Below are 15,718 nucleotides of genomic sequence, written 5' to 3' on the forward strand. Positions count from 1 at the left end.
CGTTGATGTTCATTCATTATGTTGTTCTGTTTTTTTAGAAATTCCAAAATGATCGTAAAATTTTTGAAAATGGGCAATATTAGTAAGGATATTATTCCTCATCATATCAACCTTTCATCCGTTACTGCAGAAGATTATCATTTAGTTTATGACATCATTCAAAAAGTGAAAGAAGAAGAATTTCCTGCTCTTCATCTCAATTCCTGTCAAATCGAGGATGAGTTAAATAAAGTGAGTAGCCTCTGTTTAAGCAATACAGTAATTATCACTTGGGTAAAATATGCATAATCCAGAAGACTTCTTTTAGGAAAATGACCTTTCAAATGCCGGCAGAAGATTATGCTGTTTCAAAATTCACATTTTTCATTTCAGAGAACATACTTTTAAAGTTTTTATTTTAATTCCAGTTAGTTAACGTGGTGAATTTAAGGAACAAAACAAACAAGTAAAGAGGAAAACATGAGAGAAATCAAAAGAATGTACTTAAATTATAAATATTTGCTTTACTTTAAAAAGCCTTCTTCCTGATTCAGCTGCAAAAATGTAAAATATGAATATAAATTGATTTTTGTCATAGAAAATGAAGTTAGTCTGATACTTTTTCTGGTCTGATTTTTTTTTTTTAAAGATTTATCTATTTATTTATTTGTCAGAGAGAGAGAGAGAGAGCGAGTGAGCTAGTGGACAGGCAGGCAGAATGGCAAGCAGAGGCAGAGGGAGAAGCAGGCTCCTTGCCGAGCAAAGAGCCTGGTATGGTACTCGATCCCAGGATGCTGGGATCATGACCTGAGCCAAAGGTAGCTGCTTAACTGACTAAGCCACCCAGGCGTCCCTAGTCTGATCTTTAATACAAAATTTAGATTATGACTATCATTTATATATTGCACAACTATTTGGACACATAACTGATATTTAGCCATTTTAATATTTATGTTTGATGAGTCACGATTAACTCCTTTTGTTTAGCCAAAAAAATTGTATTTTAATTTAATTTATTTTAATAACCATGAAACAGGTGAACATTAATAATTGTTACTGTATTGGTTGTTACCCTTTTGCTCTATTGCCAAAAAGGGAAATATAATGGAGAAATGGTCCATTGATCCCTTGCAGTAAGATAGCGTACACCATACATAAGACAAAACATAAAGACTCACATGCAGGAAGTTATGGATGGAGCTATCATAACAATTTTGAGTTCAGCAAAGAAAAAATTACTTACTAACTTAACCTTTAAAGTTTTTGTTTTTCTTCCTTTTTAAGTTCTGGTCTATCTGTTGTGTTTATGAAATAACACAATCAACCTTTCTTTAGAGGTAGTTTCTCAGGAGACAGCATGATATCAGCCTATCTATTTCCAGTAACTGCCAAGCATTGTTCTGAGTATTCCCTCCCCTCTGTGACTGATATATATAGCCATCCCTTAATATTGCTCAGTACTAATGTTGCTGTTTTGTATAATTTACAGGCTGTTCAAGGGACTGGTTTAGCTTTCATTGCCTTTACGGAAGCCATGACGCATTTCCCTGCCTCCCCCTTCTGGTCAGTGATGTTCTTCCTCATGCTGGTAAATCTAGGGCTTGGCAGCATGTTTGGAACCATTGAAGGCATCATCACGCCTGTTGTGGACACTTTCAAAGTGAGGAAAGAAATTCTTACTGGTGAGTTTCTAGGTATTTGACTTCTCATTGAACTGATACGGGCCATTTTCTCTTGGTGAGAGGTCACAGATGGAAGTGGAAAGTGTTTTGTTAATCCCCAGTTATTAATATGTATTACTATTATTTATTTTATTTGTATGTTATATACAATGCAAGTGATAGACTCAATGTAGACTATATTATTTTTTGGTGATTACTTATATTACTTTTTATTAATAGTAATGTCACTATCGTGAATCTATTATGAATAGAATGAAGTCACAGAATGTTCATATCTAATTTTGTAAATGAAACAAGTAATTATTTTTAAAAGTTCAGATCCAATATTCCTTTTCCAAAAAGTGCATCATTGAAATTGATAAACCCAAGTTCAGTTCTCATATAAAATAGCTCTTGTAGCCTACTAGTAGTTAGTATCTGTAAGTAGGAAATAAAATAAAATAATCCATATTTACAGTTACTGTAAGTCCAATCTGGAAGCAATTATTAAAGTACCAGTTTTGGGGGCTTCTGTGTGGCTCAGTTGGTTGGGTGACTGCCTTTAGCTTGGGCCATGATCCCACCGTTCTGGGATCAAGCCCCACTTTGGGCTCCCTGCTCTGCAGGGGAGCCTACATCTTCCTCTCCCATAGCCTGCCGCTCCTCCTGCTTGTGCTCTCTCTCTCTTTCTGTCTCACTGTCAAATAAATAAAACCTTTAAAAAAAAAAAAGTTCCCATTTTGTACTGCACCACCCTTGCATTTGAAGGATATAAGAGAAATTATAAAAGAGAGAGAGATATAGGAGAGCCTTGTCTCCAAAAATAATAGTACTGATAACAAAACCAAATGTGGTATATAAGACTTACACCATGTACTATACTGATAGATGACATAGTAGCGATTTAACATGTTACAGGAATTAAGGCGCTTTGAGGGTCATCTGAATATGTGATGAAACTCTCAGTGAACGGGATGGCAGTTGAATTGGAAAGGGGAAGAGTCTTGCAGAGGTCAGAGGAGAGCTTTAGTAATAGCTTTAGTTTAACATATATAAGCAGAGATAAAGGGAACTGTTAAGAAATCCAGCCAGACCAGAGTGCAGGCATAGTGTTGGTAATGATGCAAAAAAAAAAAAAAAATTGGGAAATATTTCTATACTGTATCTATATCTTTATGATATTGAATGCTGGGCAGTAGTATATAGTTCCTCAATGCTCTGTTTTTAGCTCTGAAAGATTTAGTAATAAATTACTTCTGTGTAAATAACCTTCAAATTACGTATCTTTTTAAATTACCACTCTGCTAAGTTTGTGCATGTATGTGTAAAACAATTTCAGCAGTTTGTTGAATACTTATGTCTTAATATCCTCTACTCAGCTGGACATAAGTGAGAAACTTCCTCATCTTCTCCCCAAAAAGGCAGTCTCCACTTCTGAAGTTCCTATTGAATTCAAAGCTACCAGTATCCCACCTGATGTGCGTACTACACAACATCTTCGCTGCTTTCCTCGTCTGTGCCCCGTATCTAAACCCTCCTATAATAAGAGGGCTTGCAAAAGTAAGGGAAGAGCGACAGCATAGTGGGAATAAACACACAAGGTAGTATTTGGTGAACCCCACTGGAGATCCTGTTTGGTCAGAGCAAAGGGGAATGTCCTCTCTTTTCCCATTACCTATCTTCTGGGATCACACCTATACTTAAAAAGTCATACTTCGCTGTGATGAAACGTTCCTCCATCACCCTGGCCAGATGCGCTTTCGTCTTCTCTGATAGTACAGTACGACTTAGATACGTTACTTAACAACCTTTACTCTCAAATCTCCAGCCAATTTCTTACTATCTATACTACCTAGAGTATGCTTTCTTCATGTTCGCCATGAACCACAGTGTAAGTAGGCGAGAGTGAATGTGACACAGGCCTATGGTTCAAGCTCTGAGACTTCGCGTGCAATATACTGGGACAAGCATTTAAATATTTCCACATGTGACAGACTCCAAGTAACTGTTACTTTTCCTTCTCTACCTTGTATGTTTATGTATAACATCCATTTATGTATGATGCGACTCATACTACTAGCATTGTGCTTAAGAGATGGAGGTGATAACTTCACTTAACCCATGCTTATGGAGACTATTAGGGAACCGCCATGTGATTGAACCCCAGGATGTCTGTTTTCTCCCCTCCCAAACAGCCAGTACCTGCTCTGCTTCTTTTACATCTCTGCTTAAAGGTGGCTGAGAAATAGAACATAGTCATTTTGTATTATTTATTTATTTATTTTTAAAAATTTACTTATTTATTTGACAGAGAGAGACACGATGAGAGAGGGAACACAAGCAGGGGGAGTGGGGGAGGACAAAGCAGGCTTCCCTCTAAACAAGGACCCCAATAATGGGGCTCAATCCCAGAACCCTGGGATCATGACCTGAGCTGAAGGCAGACGCCCAACAACTAAGCCACCCAGACACCCCTCATCTTTTATTTTTAAAAGCTTCTCTACTAAAGTATGTGAGAGAACAGAGTCGGACATAAATATGGGAATATTATATGGATCCCAGAAATCTCTTTAAGCTCTTACAGTAATAGTAGCTGGTCAAAGGTCACTCTCTTACAATGGATTCATATTAAATACGGGGCTAAATCCGGGAAACTCCCAATGTATTATATTGCATAGTATCAAGAAAGGTGTTGCCTGCTTTTAACATTGACAAGTTATAAAAGTGAAGACCACAATGATTGCATGTAATAACTCATAATTAAATGTAAAAGACTGGACTGAATAAAAACTTAATTTTTCATCTATTTCTTTTGTACAGTTATTTGTTGTCTTCTGGCATTTTGTATCGGCCTGATATTTGTGCAACGCTCTGGAAATTACTTCGTTACCATGTTTGATGATTATTCTGCTACACTGCCTCTGCTAATTGTAGTTATTTTGGAGAATATTGCTGTATCCTTTGTTTATGGCATAGATAAGTAAGTATATTTCTTTTAGGCATTCATTTTTCATCTCTATATTGGGAAGACCGATTGTCAATATCTTTTTCATTTAGAAGAGGAGGGGTAAATGACTGGAGGGAAACAATCTTTGCAACAAAATCAAATCTTTTGTATGCTCTTCTTTGTTCAATCCTTTCTAATAAAGTATATTCCCCTATTAGGTGGATTAGATAGAATTGTGCAGATGGCAATATAATCTAGGATTCTGAAGTTTTATTTAATTCTAGTTATCAAATAGTAACTTCCAAGATCTAGTGAGTAATAGCTATGCTCCAAGAACCTTGTTAAATTGTGTTATTATTATTGTCCATATTTCACATTTCTCAGGCTTATGAGACACCCCATGTCACTTGCTCATCCCCTGGGCAGAGGCACACCTGGGATTCATAGCTGTCTCTGCTTAACTTTAAAGCCTGCCTTCTTAATTACTTTGCTAATCTCTTTTATGGGAGGAATTTTATTTTATTATGATACATAATGCCTTATTTTATTATGCTATATAACGTCCTATGTAGCAGGTCAGTTTTGGGAAATGATCTATCCTGCTCTGAGGCATGTATGGCATTTAGTATGCACAAACTTCATGTTCACGTGGAGTCATTACTTGAACAACTAGATGCCTAAACCTCTAATGTTGGAAAGTATATATACTTTAAAATGAGTATATATATATTAAAATGAGGCATTAGAGTCATCTCAGAAGAAAAATTTTACTGGAGATTTTGTACAATATTTGAAAAAATTGCCTTTAGTTAACATATATGGACTAAGGCAATAAGATTGGCAAGCTTATTAGAGGTCTGTGTGAAGGAGGAATGTGTTGCATGGAAACCAGAGTTCTCTTAAACAACATAGAGAATATTACTGGTATTGAATGAGCTTCGTGACAAGATTGATGAATGTTTTTATTAGTGTCAAAAGCTCCAGGCAAGGAAGGGGAAGGAGACTTACTTTTAATAATCATGTACTATATGGCAATAGAAGTAATAGCTGTTTGACGTACATTAAATCTGAATCCTCATAAAAATACCCTGTGATAACTAATATCATCCATATTATAGGTGGAAAATTGGCCTTGGTTGTACAGGAGAACAAGTGTATTAGTTATAGAGCCAGGATTGTAATTTAGACCTTAATTTCAAAATTAGGTATCTCTATACCAAGATATCCCTGCCCCTAACTTTCAATGTGTTGGAATTTGATATTGTTACTGGACTGATCTGTGGATCAATAAGGTCGTAATTTAGATTTCCATTTATACAGTTTGTAATTTACAATAGTCATAGTACAAATTATCTCTTTTTAATAGTTAATGTCCCTAAATAATAACAGTTAACAACAGCAGAAGTGATACTACTACTAATGGTAGTTATTAAACTGATATCTATTAAATTCCTACTATCTGTGCACCTATTAAATTCCTACTGTATGTGAGGTAATGTACTCTGCATACATTGCCTACGAGCCTAACAATAACCTTCCATGATAGAAATCTTTTTTTTGAAAATGCCAAAAAAGTGCTCTGCCATTTTTTAGTGTATATCTTAGTGTCTAAAAATACAAGAAAATTTATTTTCCTTGAATGTGGTCAAATCTTAAGAAAAAATTTTCTTGAAAAAAGGAAAGGAGCAGAATAGATCCCTGCAGACAACAAAAGCACACAAGCAAAATAGATGGAAAAGTAACCATATTTCAAAAAATGAGTTGAAATATATTTTTCAAGAAGAAAAAGAATAGCATATATCAGTTGTTTAAAAATCCAGAAATATGAGAATTGGAGAAAAGGAAGATTTGAAAACAGGTGACAGAACTCAGGAAATGTGAATAAGAATGTGAATAATAATATTCAGAAATGATGATCAGATTAAAAACACAACAACAATAAGCACAATGGCTAGTTCCACAAGAATTAGAAGCTAGAAAGGAGGAATAATTTTTTTAATCAAAAAATACTTTTTCTAATCGAGAAGAAATACTAGGGCCATGTGGGTGGCTCAGTTGTTGGGCATCTGCCTTAGACTCAGGTTGTGAGCCCAGAGTCCTGGGATCAAGTCCCACCTCAGGCTTCCTGCTCAGCAGGGAGTCTGCTTCTCCCACTCCCCCTTGCTCACACTCTCTCACTATCTCTCTCTCTCTGGAATAGTATGTTAAAAAAGGAGGAGAAATAACAAAGGAGCTAAGAAAAGGAATAGGAACAGGAGTTAAAGATGACTCCACGTGTGTACAACAATGAAGTTCTCTAAAAACGGTGGCCAGAGCAATACTAAGTGCTGTAATTGAAAAACTTGCCTGAAATAAGTGACAACCTGAATGATGAAAGGGCACATGATACACTTTGAAAAATAGACAAAAGCCAGCACCAGGATGTAGTCTAGGCTCTTACTTCAAGACAAAAAAAAAAAAGAAAAAAGAAAAAAGGCCATTCAAGCTAACTAACAAAACAAAATTATTTATGAGAGAACACTCTGATAGTCAACAAACTTTGTGTTAACAATATTAGGGTAGTTAGAAATATTTACAACTCTCAACTTTTCAACCAGCAACTCTCACGTTCAAGTATAGTGGCCAGAGACAGACAATTATGAACATACAAGAAATTAGGAAATATAGTTACTATGAGCTCTCTTTGAAGTCTCTGCTAGAGAACTGTCTTTACACAACCAAATAATCTACTGGAACATTGGGGCAAGCACTGGTGGGTGGGCGGTGATTATCTCTAGACAAACAATGAGGGATATAGACCACTATGTAATGACTACGCCTTGTCAGTGTTAACGTAATATACCTGAAAGGGTGAACTTTATTTCATGTAAATAACACCGTAATAACCTTACTTAAAACAGCAACATAAGCCTAATGGTTACTAGTCTAAGTACTAATCTACAGGAAGTAGGAGGATCAGATGCGCTTGTGAAGCAGCACTGTGTGGATGTAATAGCAAAATCCAGACTGTGGGATTCCTATAGTATAAAGTTTCCAGCTGACTGAGCAAAAAAATTGGAAGAAACAAAAAAGACATGTGAGAGGAACGTAGAGATGAAGAAGGAGTTTGAGAAATACATCAGTCAGCAGCAGTGTGTGGACCTTCTTTCAGTTCAAACAGACGATGACAAGGAGTGAAAGTTTACATTATGTAACCACTGATTGGATACTGGATGACTTGAAGTAATTATTGCTAAGTAAAAAAAAAAAAGACAAGGAATTTTTAAAAAAGATTTTATTTATTTATTTGACAGAGAGAGACATAGCAAGAGGGGCAACACAAGCAAGGGGAGTGGGAGACGGAGAAGCAGGCTTCCCACCAAGCAGGGAGCCCGACGCAGGGCTTGATCCTGGGACCCTGGGATCATGATCAAACGCCCAATGATTGAGCCACCCAGGCGCCCCGACATAAGGAATTTTTAATGTATTGTGAATATTGTGTTTATAGAGTAGAAAGTCATCAGTGGGAGGCTTTTCAGAAATTGGTTTAAAGATTTTATTTTTTGTGTGAGAGAGAGCATAGGTGCAGAGAGGTGGGAAAGGGGCAGAGGGAGAAGCAAGACCCCCTGCTGATCAGGGAGCCCAATGCAGGACTCAATCCTGGGACTCTGGGATCATGACCTGAGCTGAAAGCAGGAGCTTCAACCACTGAGCCACCCAAGACACCCTTCAGCAGTTGGTTTAAGAGGGCTTTCACCAAACAAAATTCACAGTACTTAACTGTTTACATTTTACTTATTAAGTGTTCTTAGTTTTTAAGTCGTCTCCCAATATGATTTTTTGATTCTGTATACAATGTCATAGGGTATCTTAGCTAAACCCTTGTCAAACTGTTGATATAATGCACATTTTTAAGGTATAGAAAAATTGACTCGAGGCATAATTAAGTGCTTTCTTTTTATTTAGATTTGTGGAAGACCTGAAAGATATGCTGGGCTTTGTTCCCAATAGATATTACTACTATATGTGGAAATATATTTCTCCTCTAATGCTATTATCATTGCTAATAGCCAGCATTGTGAATATGGGATTAAGTCCTCCTGGCTATAATGCATGGATTGAAGATAAGGTAAAATAGAAAATAAGGAAGTTAGATGAAAAAATATATGTAAATATTATTTTAGGGGTTTTTGTCTTTTGCTTTCTTCACACTTTATTTTGCTGCTTAATGAATGGTGTTGTTTTTAATGCAAGGATTTTGAGATTTATATTTTGTTTGGCCCCAGACATGCATGATTTGTTACAGATTGAAGATTTTTTTTAATACGTGAGAAACATGGACTTGGTTCTCACCAAAGTAGCTGTGTTTATGTCACCATAGATGAACCAATAATTATGGGGCCTTTGACCCTAGAAAATATATTGCACAAAACACCAGCAATATTTTTCCTATATAAATTTATGAAATCATTCAAGCAGAGAGAGTCAATTATCATATGGTTTCGCTTATTTGTGGAGCATAACAAATATCATGGAGGACAAGGGGTATTACAGAGGAGAAGGGAGTTGGGGTAAATTGGAAGGGTGAATCATGAGAGACTATGGACTCTGAAAAACAATCTGAGGGGTTTGAAGTGGCGGGGGGGTGGGAGGTTGGGGGAGCCAGGTGGTGGGTATTATAGAGGGCACGGATTGCATGGAGCACTGGATGTGGTGAAAAAATAATGAATACTGTTATGCTGAAAATAAATAAATTAATTAAAAAAAGCCATGTCATATAAAAAAAAAAAACTTATGAAATCATATCCTAGATACTATGTAACAAGAACATGTGCATTAGCCATGAAGGCATAACTGAAATAAATATTGAAGGAAATATATTAGCAATGACCATTTCAATTTGTTTTCAAGATGCAAAAATTAAATTATGCTACCTCATAATAAAGATACATATTGTTATAAAATCAGAATGCTTATATTTTTAAAAAATTGCTTATTTTTATTAACATACCATGTATTATTTGTTCCGGGGTACAGCTCTATGATTCACCAGTCTCACACAATTCACAGCATTCACCATTGCACATACCCTCCCCAATGTCCCATCATCCAGCCGCCCCATTCCTCCAGAATGCTTATTTTTCAGAGATATCTCTGACCTTTAACTGTTCTATGGTCAATAACTCTATATAACAACTAAATTCACGACTGGGGCATTAACAAGCCTGTTAACCCTTACTATAGCCCTTGGGACGAGGTGTGCTTCGAGAGTTAGATTTTCAGATTTTAGAAAGACAGTGCGGCCCATGTAATTTAATGACTGAGAGCAGTGCTCACTTATTTTTCTCAGCGTTCTGCAGGTGAACTGGGTCATTCTTCTCTAGGCTTTACCTGAGCTAACTCCTACAGTTGACTGAACTTAGAGGGCCAGTCACTCTCTATGTAATCTTTCATTTTTGGCTTCTTCGTAGCATAATGGACTCAGGGCAACATCCCACAGAATAGAGGCAGAACTCACAAGGCCTTCCTCACCTTTAAAGTTGATCTGCAGCGTTCTGTTGGTCAGAGCATATCACAAGACTCTTTGCTTATAGACCTGAGACAAATATAATTTTTTTTCATGTACTTACAGAGCAAGATCGTCAATAATGATTTTTTTTTTTTTTTTTTTTGGCTTTCACAGGCATCTGAAGAATTTCTGAGCTATCCAACATGGGGACTAGTTGTCTGTATCTTGCTGATGGTCCTGGCAATTCTCCCCGTCCCAGCCGTCTTTGTCATTCGTCACTGCAACCTAATAGACAATAGTTCTGGTAATTTAGCATCTGTGACCTATAAGAGAGGAAGGGTCCTGAAAGAGCCTGTAAACTTAGAGGGAGATGATGCAAGCCTCATTCATGGGAAGATACCCAGCGAGATGTCATCTCCAAATTTTGGTAAAAATATTTACCGAAAACAGAGTGGATCACCTACTCTGGATACCGCTCCCAATGGACGCTATGGAATAGGGTACTTGATGGCAGATATGCCGGATATGCCAGAATCTGACTTGTAGCTGGGAGGAAACTATCAGTGGGCTCTATTTGGTTCATTTTTATCAATGAACATTGGCTCTACTAAGAGAAGCATTAGGCTTCACTTACCAGAGGGCGATCTCAGGTGTTCCTTGGCTGTGATCTTTAATCCTAAGTACATGTACATTCAACTAGAGCATTCCTTCGGATTCTTCGGTTTACATTTGCGCAGAGAGTTGCAGACAGAGCTTATAGTGACTGAGGTCCAGACTTGTCAGAATTTTTAAAAATACTTCTGGTGTTTTTTCAAGCATTTCTATCTCAAAAGAAAAAAAAAAAACAGGCGTTACCTCAGTTTCTAATAATTTCTGGTTTAATAATATTGGCAATTCAAAAGTGGCATAATTTAAAATTTACGTTTGCCTTGAGGGTAACTCCCAGTATTACAATGAACAGTTCTGTAAGTTGGTGCCTCTAAGCACACTTCCGTGAATATATTGTGTAGATAGGCTGTACTTATTTTGGTAGCATTGAGACCTTCTTAGGCAATTAACTGAAGAAAACTGCAAAATATTTTCTTATGTAATAGCTGTATAGAGCAATAGTATCAAAGAATAAGAAGGCACTAATGCTGGATGACAGTTTAGATTTGAAGGTGACTGGGGATCATGTGTGCGATGGTTGTATATTTTGTGTAAAATATATGTGTGAAAATGATCTAAGAATGAGTCACTCAGCACTCTCAAGAATTATGCAGATTCTGCATTTTCCTATGCCATGTGCCTAAAAACCTACTTGATATTTATTGTGGTTTCAAGATTACTCATAGTATATTTATATATACTTGCAATGTATATAGATGTATATTAGTACTCTAAGTACTGATTTGAAAACTTGAAGCAAGATGGCATTTTATTTCATATCTTTCTGTTTTGCTTCTGTTTTATGCAAATATAAATCCTTTTTTAAGTGATTGTTAAGATTGTATGGCATTACATTTTAAGCTACAAATAAATGAAGTTAAAAATGATGTTTGTTTTCCACACTGATTTTTCTTGTATCACCTGAGTTGGATTATCTTGCATTTCAGCCAGCACTTAGGCATTGTGTAATAATTAATCATTGCATTCCAAGAGGGATTAATAGATTGATTAATAGAGTTACCACCACTTCAGAGATAAAAGGGAAGTAAAGTACTATGATTGAATGGTGTTCTAACGTAGTCTCATAGTTCTTGAAAAAGTAGTCTCCTAGGAGACCATGTGTACAGTTGACTGCTTGTGGAGTCAGTAAGTGTAAGAAATTATGATGATTTCTTTTTTATGAAACTGTTGGCATCCATGAAAGTGGATGAAGCAGAACTCCAACTGACTCCCATCTCAGTAAAGGACTTTGATTTATAACTGTCCTACTGCTATATTCATCACATTTAAAAAATCACAATGAATACAACAGCAAAATAGGGAAGGTAGTACACATACCATATCCATTAATGTATTTTTGGCCAAATATGTTTGGTCTGCTAGAGACATATGTTATCAGACTACATCACAGCATTTAAAATATAATTACACTGGTGACTAAAACTTTTGGTTTTGTTTTTACATATTAATATTATATTTTGTATCATTTAAGATTAAAAAATATTCATTGATAGGCAATGTGTGTACATTTCACAAAGCTCAGAAATTATAACAATTTGGCGTAGAGTGAATTTCCCTCCCAATATTTCTCCTAGCCACCCAATTCCATCCTTAAAGGCAACCACCATTACCAGTATCTTATGTATCCTTTTGGCAATGTTCTGTGTATACGCATCACACAAATAACGGCATTCTGTGTTCTGTCTTCTGGATCTAACTTATCTCTGTATCCTGGACATTGTTTCATGTGAAGGCACATAGGTCTGCCTCATTATTTCAGAAGTTGAAAGAATAATATTTTTGTGTTGAAGCACTATTTTTTATAAGTTTCCCCAATATTAAAAAGTCTGTAGCCAATACTTACTTTACCTGCTGGCCTTTAGCTAATCATGTCTAAAGACTGTCAAATAGCACTATCTCTCTTGGCTCCTTCTCACCATGGGCTCTTAATCTACAGATGGGATACCTGCCTTCCACTGGTAAACGGACCTCCTTCCTTCTGTGCACACAGTAATGTGAAGCATGCAGGAATCCTGTGTGATGGAAGAGAAGCCAAATTGTTTCTAATGCCCTTACATGGCCAATGAGATGAGACAGTGAAAAGAATAAGGTCCTCTCTCCTTTCTGCTTACTTAGTTCTTCAGCTCTTCATTCATTTACTCGTTTGCTCCCTTTTCTTTGAGTATCTCTCCACCAAGAATTTACCCTATTCTTAGTACTAAGCCAAGGTGCTATTGTAATTAGTGTGAACCATTCATTTTTACCTTATTCTCCTCTTTGTTAGGGAGACCCCTCTTCCCTTTCCCAGGCAGTGTAGTATTTAATCAGTAAACAGTAGTGCACATGAGCTATCCCTGTTTTTGTGTTACTTTCCACTACTTTTGTAAACTCTGGCCTAAATTGTACCTGGATGTAACGTAGTCAGATGTTGTCTACCTTCAAATGGAAAGGCGGCTGGGGAGTGTGACAATAGGGCTAACAGAGTGTTCACAGTGGGTAAAAAAGTAAGGGGAGAAGTACTTACTGTTAGGTATTCGAATCATAAGGTGGGAGTCTAGTAGTTTCGGGCAACTTAGTTTCGGGCAAGTCTTAGGATATGATTTTATGAAAGCGTTTTTTTCATTTCCATGTGTTTATGTGTATGTGCATTTTCGAAAGGAAAGAGTTACTTTCATTATGCATCTTCAGATGGACAAGTGATCCAGAACGTTTTAGATCAAAATGCAGTGTTTCTTAACTGTAATTATGCTTTAGAGTTTCTTGTGACCTTTTTAGAGACGTATTTCCAACCTAGTAAATGTGAATTCTTTTGGGATTGGATGCAGGACGTGACTTTTTTTTTTTTTTTTAACTTATTCTAATGTGCATTATTGGTTAGGAACCGTGGGTATGAAGGAGATGAAAAGAAGGACAAGTAAATATGAACTCTAATTGTCTTCAATCAAGCAGAATGAAAATGAAGATGCTGCAATTGTGATAACCGGGGAGAAAAATAATTTAGGTGGATAGAAGTTGGACATCATAATTTAAAAAATGCTTTGAAGAGTGAAATGTCTTTCTCCTTTTGAGACTATTCAGGTCACTGCTTCCTGAACACTCCCCCCAAAAGACCCATATCTGTGTCGATTAAATATGAATAAAATAATACCAATTATATGGGTTTTCCCATAAATTTTAGTTGCAAATTTTTTAAGCTATAAAATTTTGACCAAAAAACCCCCATAAAACTCTAAAAAACTACTGGAAATATTTATGATAACACTTTCCATAAGCTAGTCATTACCGAGTATAACATATTACTTTCATAACTAGCACTGAAGCAAATTATTTCATATGTTGTTTTTCATCAAATGACTGACTTCAAAATTGGCTGATTGTCTGCTTATTCAGACATATGTTCCCACCTAAAACATTGCCTGTGGAATGCCTATCATGTGGAGGTAATAAGACTGGGATGTTATCTTGTCCTAAAGTCAATGACCTCTCGGTTCTGCTCTTGCTTTAACACCCCTTTCATTCCCAGAGCCATCTTCAGATACACACCCAGACCACCACCACAACCACCAATAGCAACAAAAATAAAAACACCATGAACAGCAAAAACCATGCCCTGTAGGACCCATGCAATGAGAACTGTGGTGCCATGTAAGTACAAGGAACCAGGCCCTGGAGATTAGTGGTGGTAGCCCAGCTACTCTCCCTCCCCGCCCCTACCCCGCCCCGTGGCCTTTTCAGAATATATTCTTACGTCACATAGTAAGGAAGATAAAGATTTTAGAAGAGAGTGGCATTTATATTTCTGAGAATACAATTTTCTTTAGAAAAAGCCTTTCAAAGAGTTGCAAAAATATGTCATTTTACTGTTCTTTAAGGGGACGCTTATGAAAAGCAAAAAGGCAGAACACAATACTCTAGTGTACACCAATTTGTAAAGATTGAGTAAAGCATTTTTAAGCATGGCGGCCATGTGTTCACCTGATCTGCTCATTACTGGCTTCTACCCACCTCACAGACCAGGTCAACAGAATTCATGCGGGCAGATGCCTAGTCTAGATTCATTTTCCCTAGAGCGGTGGTATCTCTCTCTTGTCAGGATTATGTCGTCTTCCCCCCCTTCATTTTAAAACTCTGCTTTAATTTGAATAAATATTAAAAGGATCAATCTGAGATCACTTAGGGTCAGTTAAGTCAATGTCTGACAGAACTGAACAAAACAGATGCCCTCTCTGAGCAAAAGAGGGAACCTGGATGGCCCAGTCTCTCGGCTTAACTAATCAAATCAAAGTTTATTCATTATATAGTTTTAAAATACAGTGTTAGGTAGAATCAGCCATTCAGTTCAGCCTTTTATAATCCTATGAGATTGAATTGCCTCAATCCTTTTTTCCGGGTTACTGTCTGAAGTAGCACTGTATCAATGAGGACAACCAAACAGCTAACCAATCAGCCATTCCAGAAAAGACGGTCTACTCCCCATTACTTTAGCCACGTGAGGTCACTGATAAACGGAATCTGAGACTTAGGTTTAATAAAATAAATCTAATTACTTACATAATGCACACTTTATCATGATATGGAATGTATTATCTATTTTATTTTCACTTTTTAGCTTGTAACTCACATCCATTAAAAATAGCACTTTCTCATCCAAAACCCTTCCACTTTTCATTGTTTCCCACCTCTTCATAAAATATTTATATTCAAACAAACCCCAACCAAAACAAGTAGATGAAGCTGCCTCCCTCTTGAGTTTTACAGATGAATTACAATAGCAAAACAGCACATACTTTTTGCCATCACTCTGTGGTTAATTTATCTTCTGTATGGTTTTAGAAAATATAGTAGTCCACATCCTAAACTTGAATTTTTTGAAGTTTTTGAAGTTTTTGCATTTCTAACTTTTCCAGATAAGACTTTTAAGACTGTTTCTCTATTTTTAGGCAGAGTAAGCAAAACACCTCCAGAATGGGAGTGATAGAAGCATCACTTTTTTTT

The 15,718-nt window shown here is 36.5% G+C and overlaps 1 protein-coding gene across 3 annotated transcripts in view; it reads left to right on the forward strand.

The window, feature by feature from the left end:
* SLC6A15 (solute carrier family 6 member 15) overlaps positions 1-11,602 on the forward strand; it is a 43,800-nt gene extending 32,198 nt beyond the window's left edge. For 2 of the 3 annotated variants that reach the window (XM_059402383.1, XM_059402384.1), the window contains exons 8-12: positions 39-231; positions 1,469-1,661; positions 4,461-4,620; positions 8,533-8,695; positions 10,250-11,602. In XM_059402383.1, the coding sequence (XP_059258366.1) occupies positions 39-231; positions 1,469-1,661; positions 4,461-4,620; positions 8,533-8,695; positions 10,250-10,621 (1,081 nt within the window). In that variant the 3' untranslated portion in view covers positions 10,622-11,602. Of the gene's footprint in view, positions 1-38; positions 232-1,468; positions 1,662-4,460; positions 4,621-8,532; positions 8,696-10,249 lie in introns of those variants that run through there. The other variant, XM_059402385.1, reaches the window with a different exon arrangement.
* Positions 11,603-15,718: the final 4,116 nt, after the last annotated feature.

This window comes from Mustela nigripes, chromosome 6 (assembly GCF_022355385.1).
Source record: "Mustela nigripes isolate SB6536 chromosome 6, MUSNIG.SB6536, whole genome shotgun sequence".
NCBI classification, from domain to species: Eukaryota; Metazoa; Chordata; class Mammalia; order Carnivora; family Mustelidae; genus Mustela; species Mustela nigripes.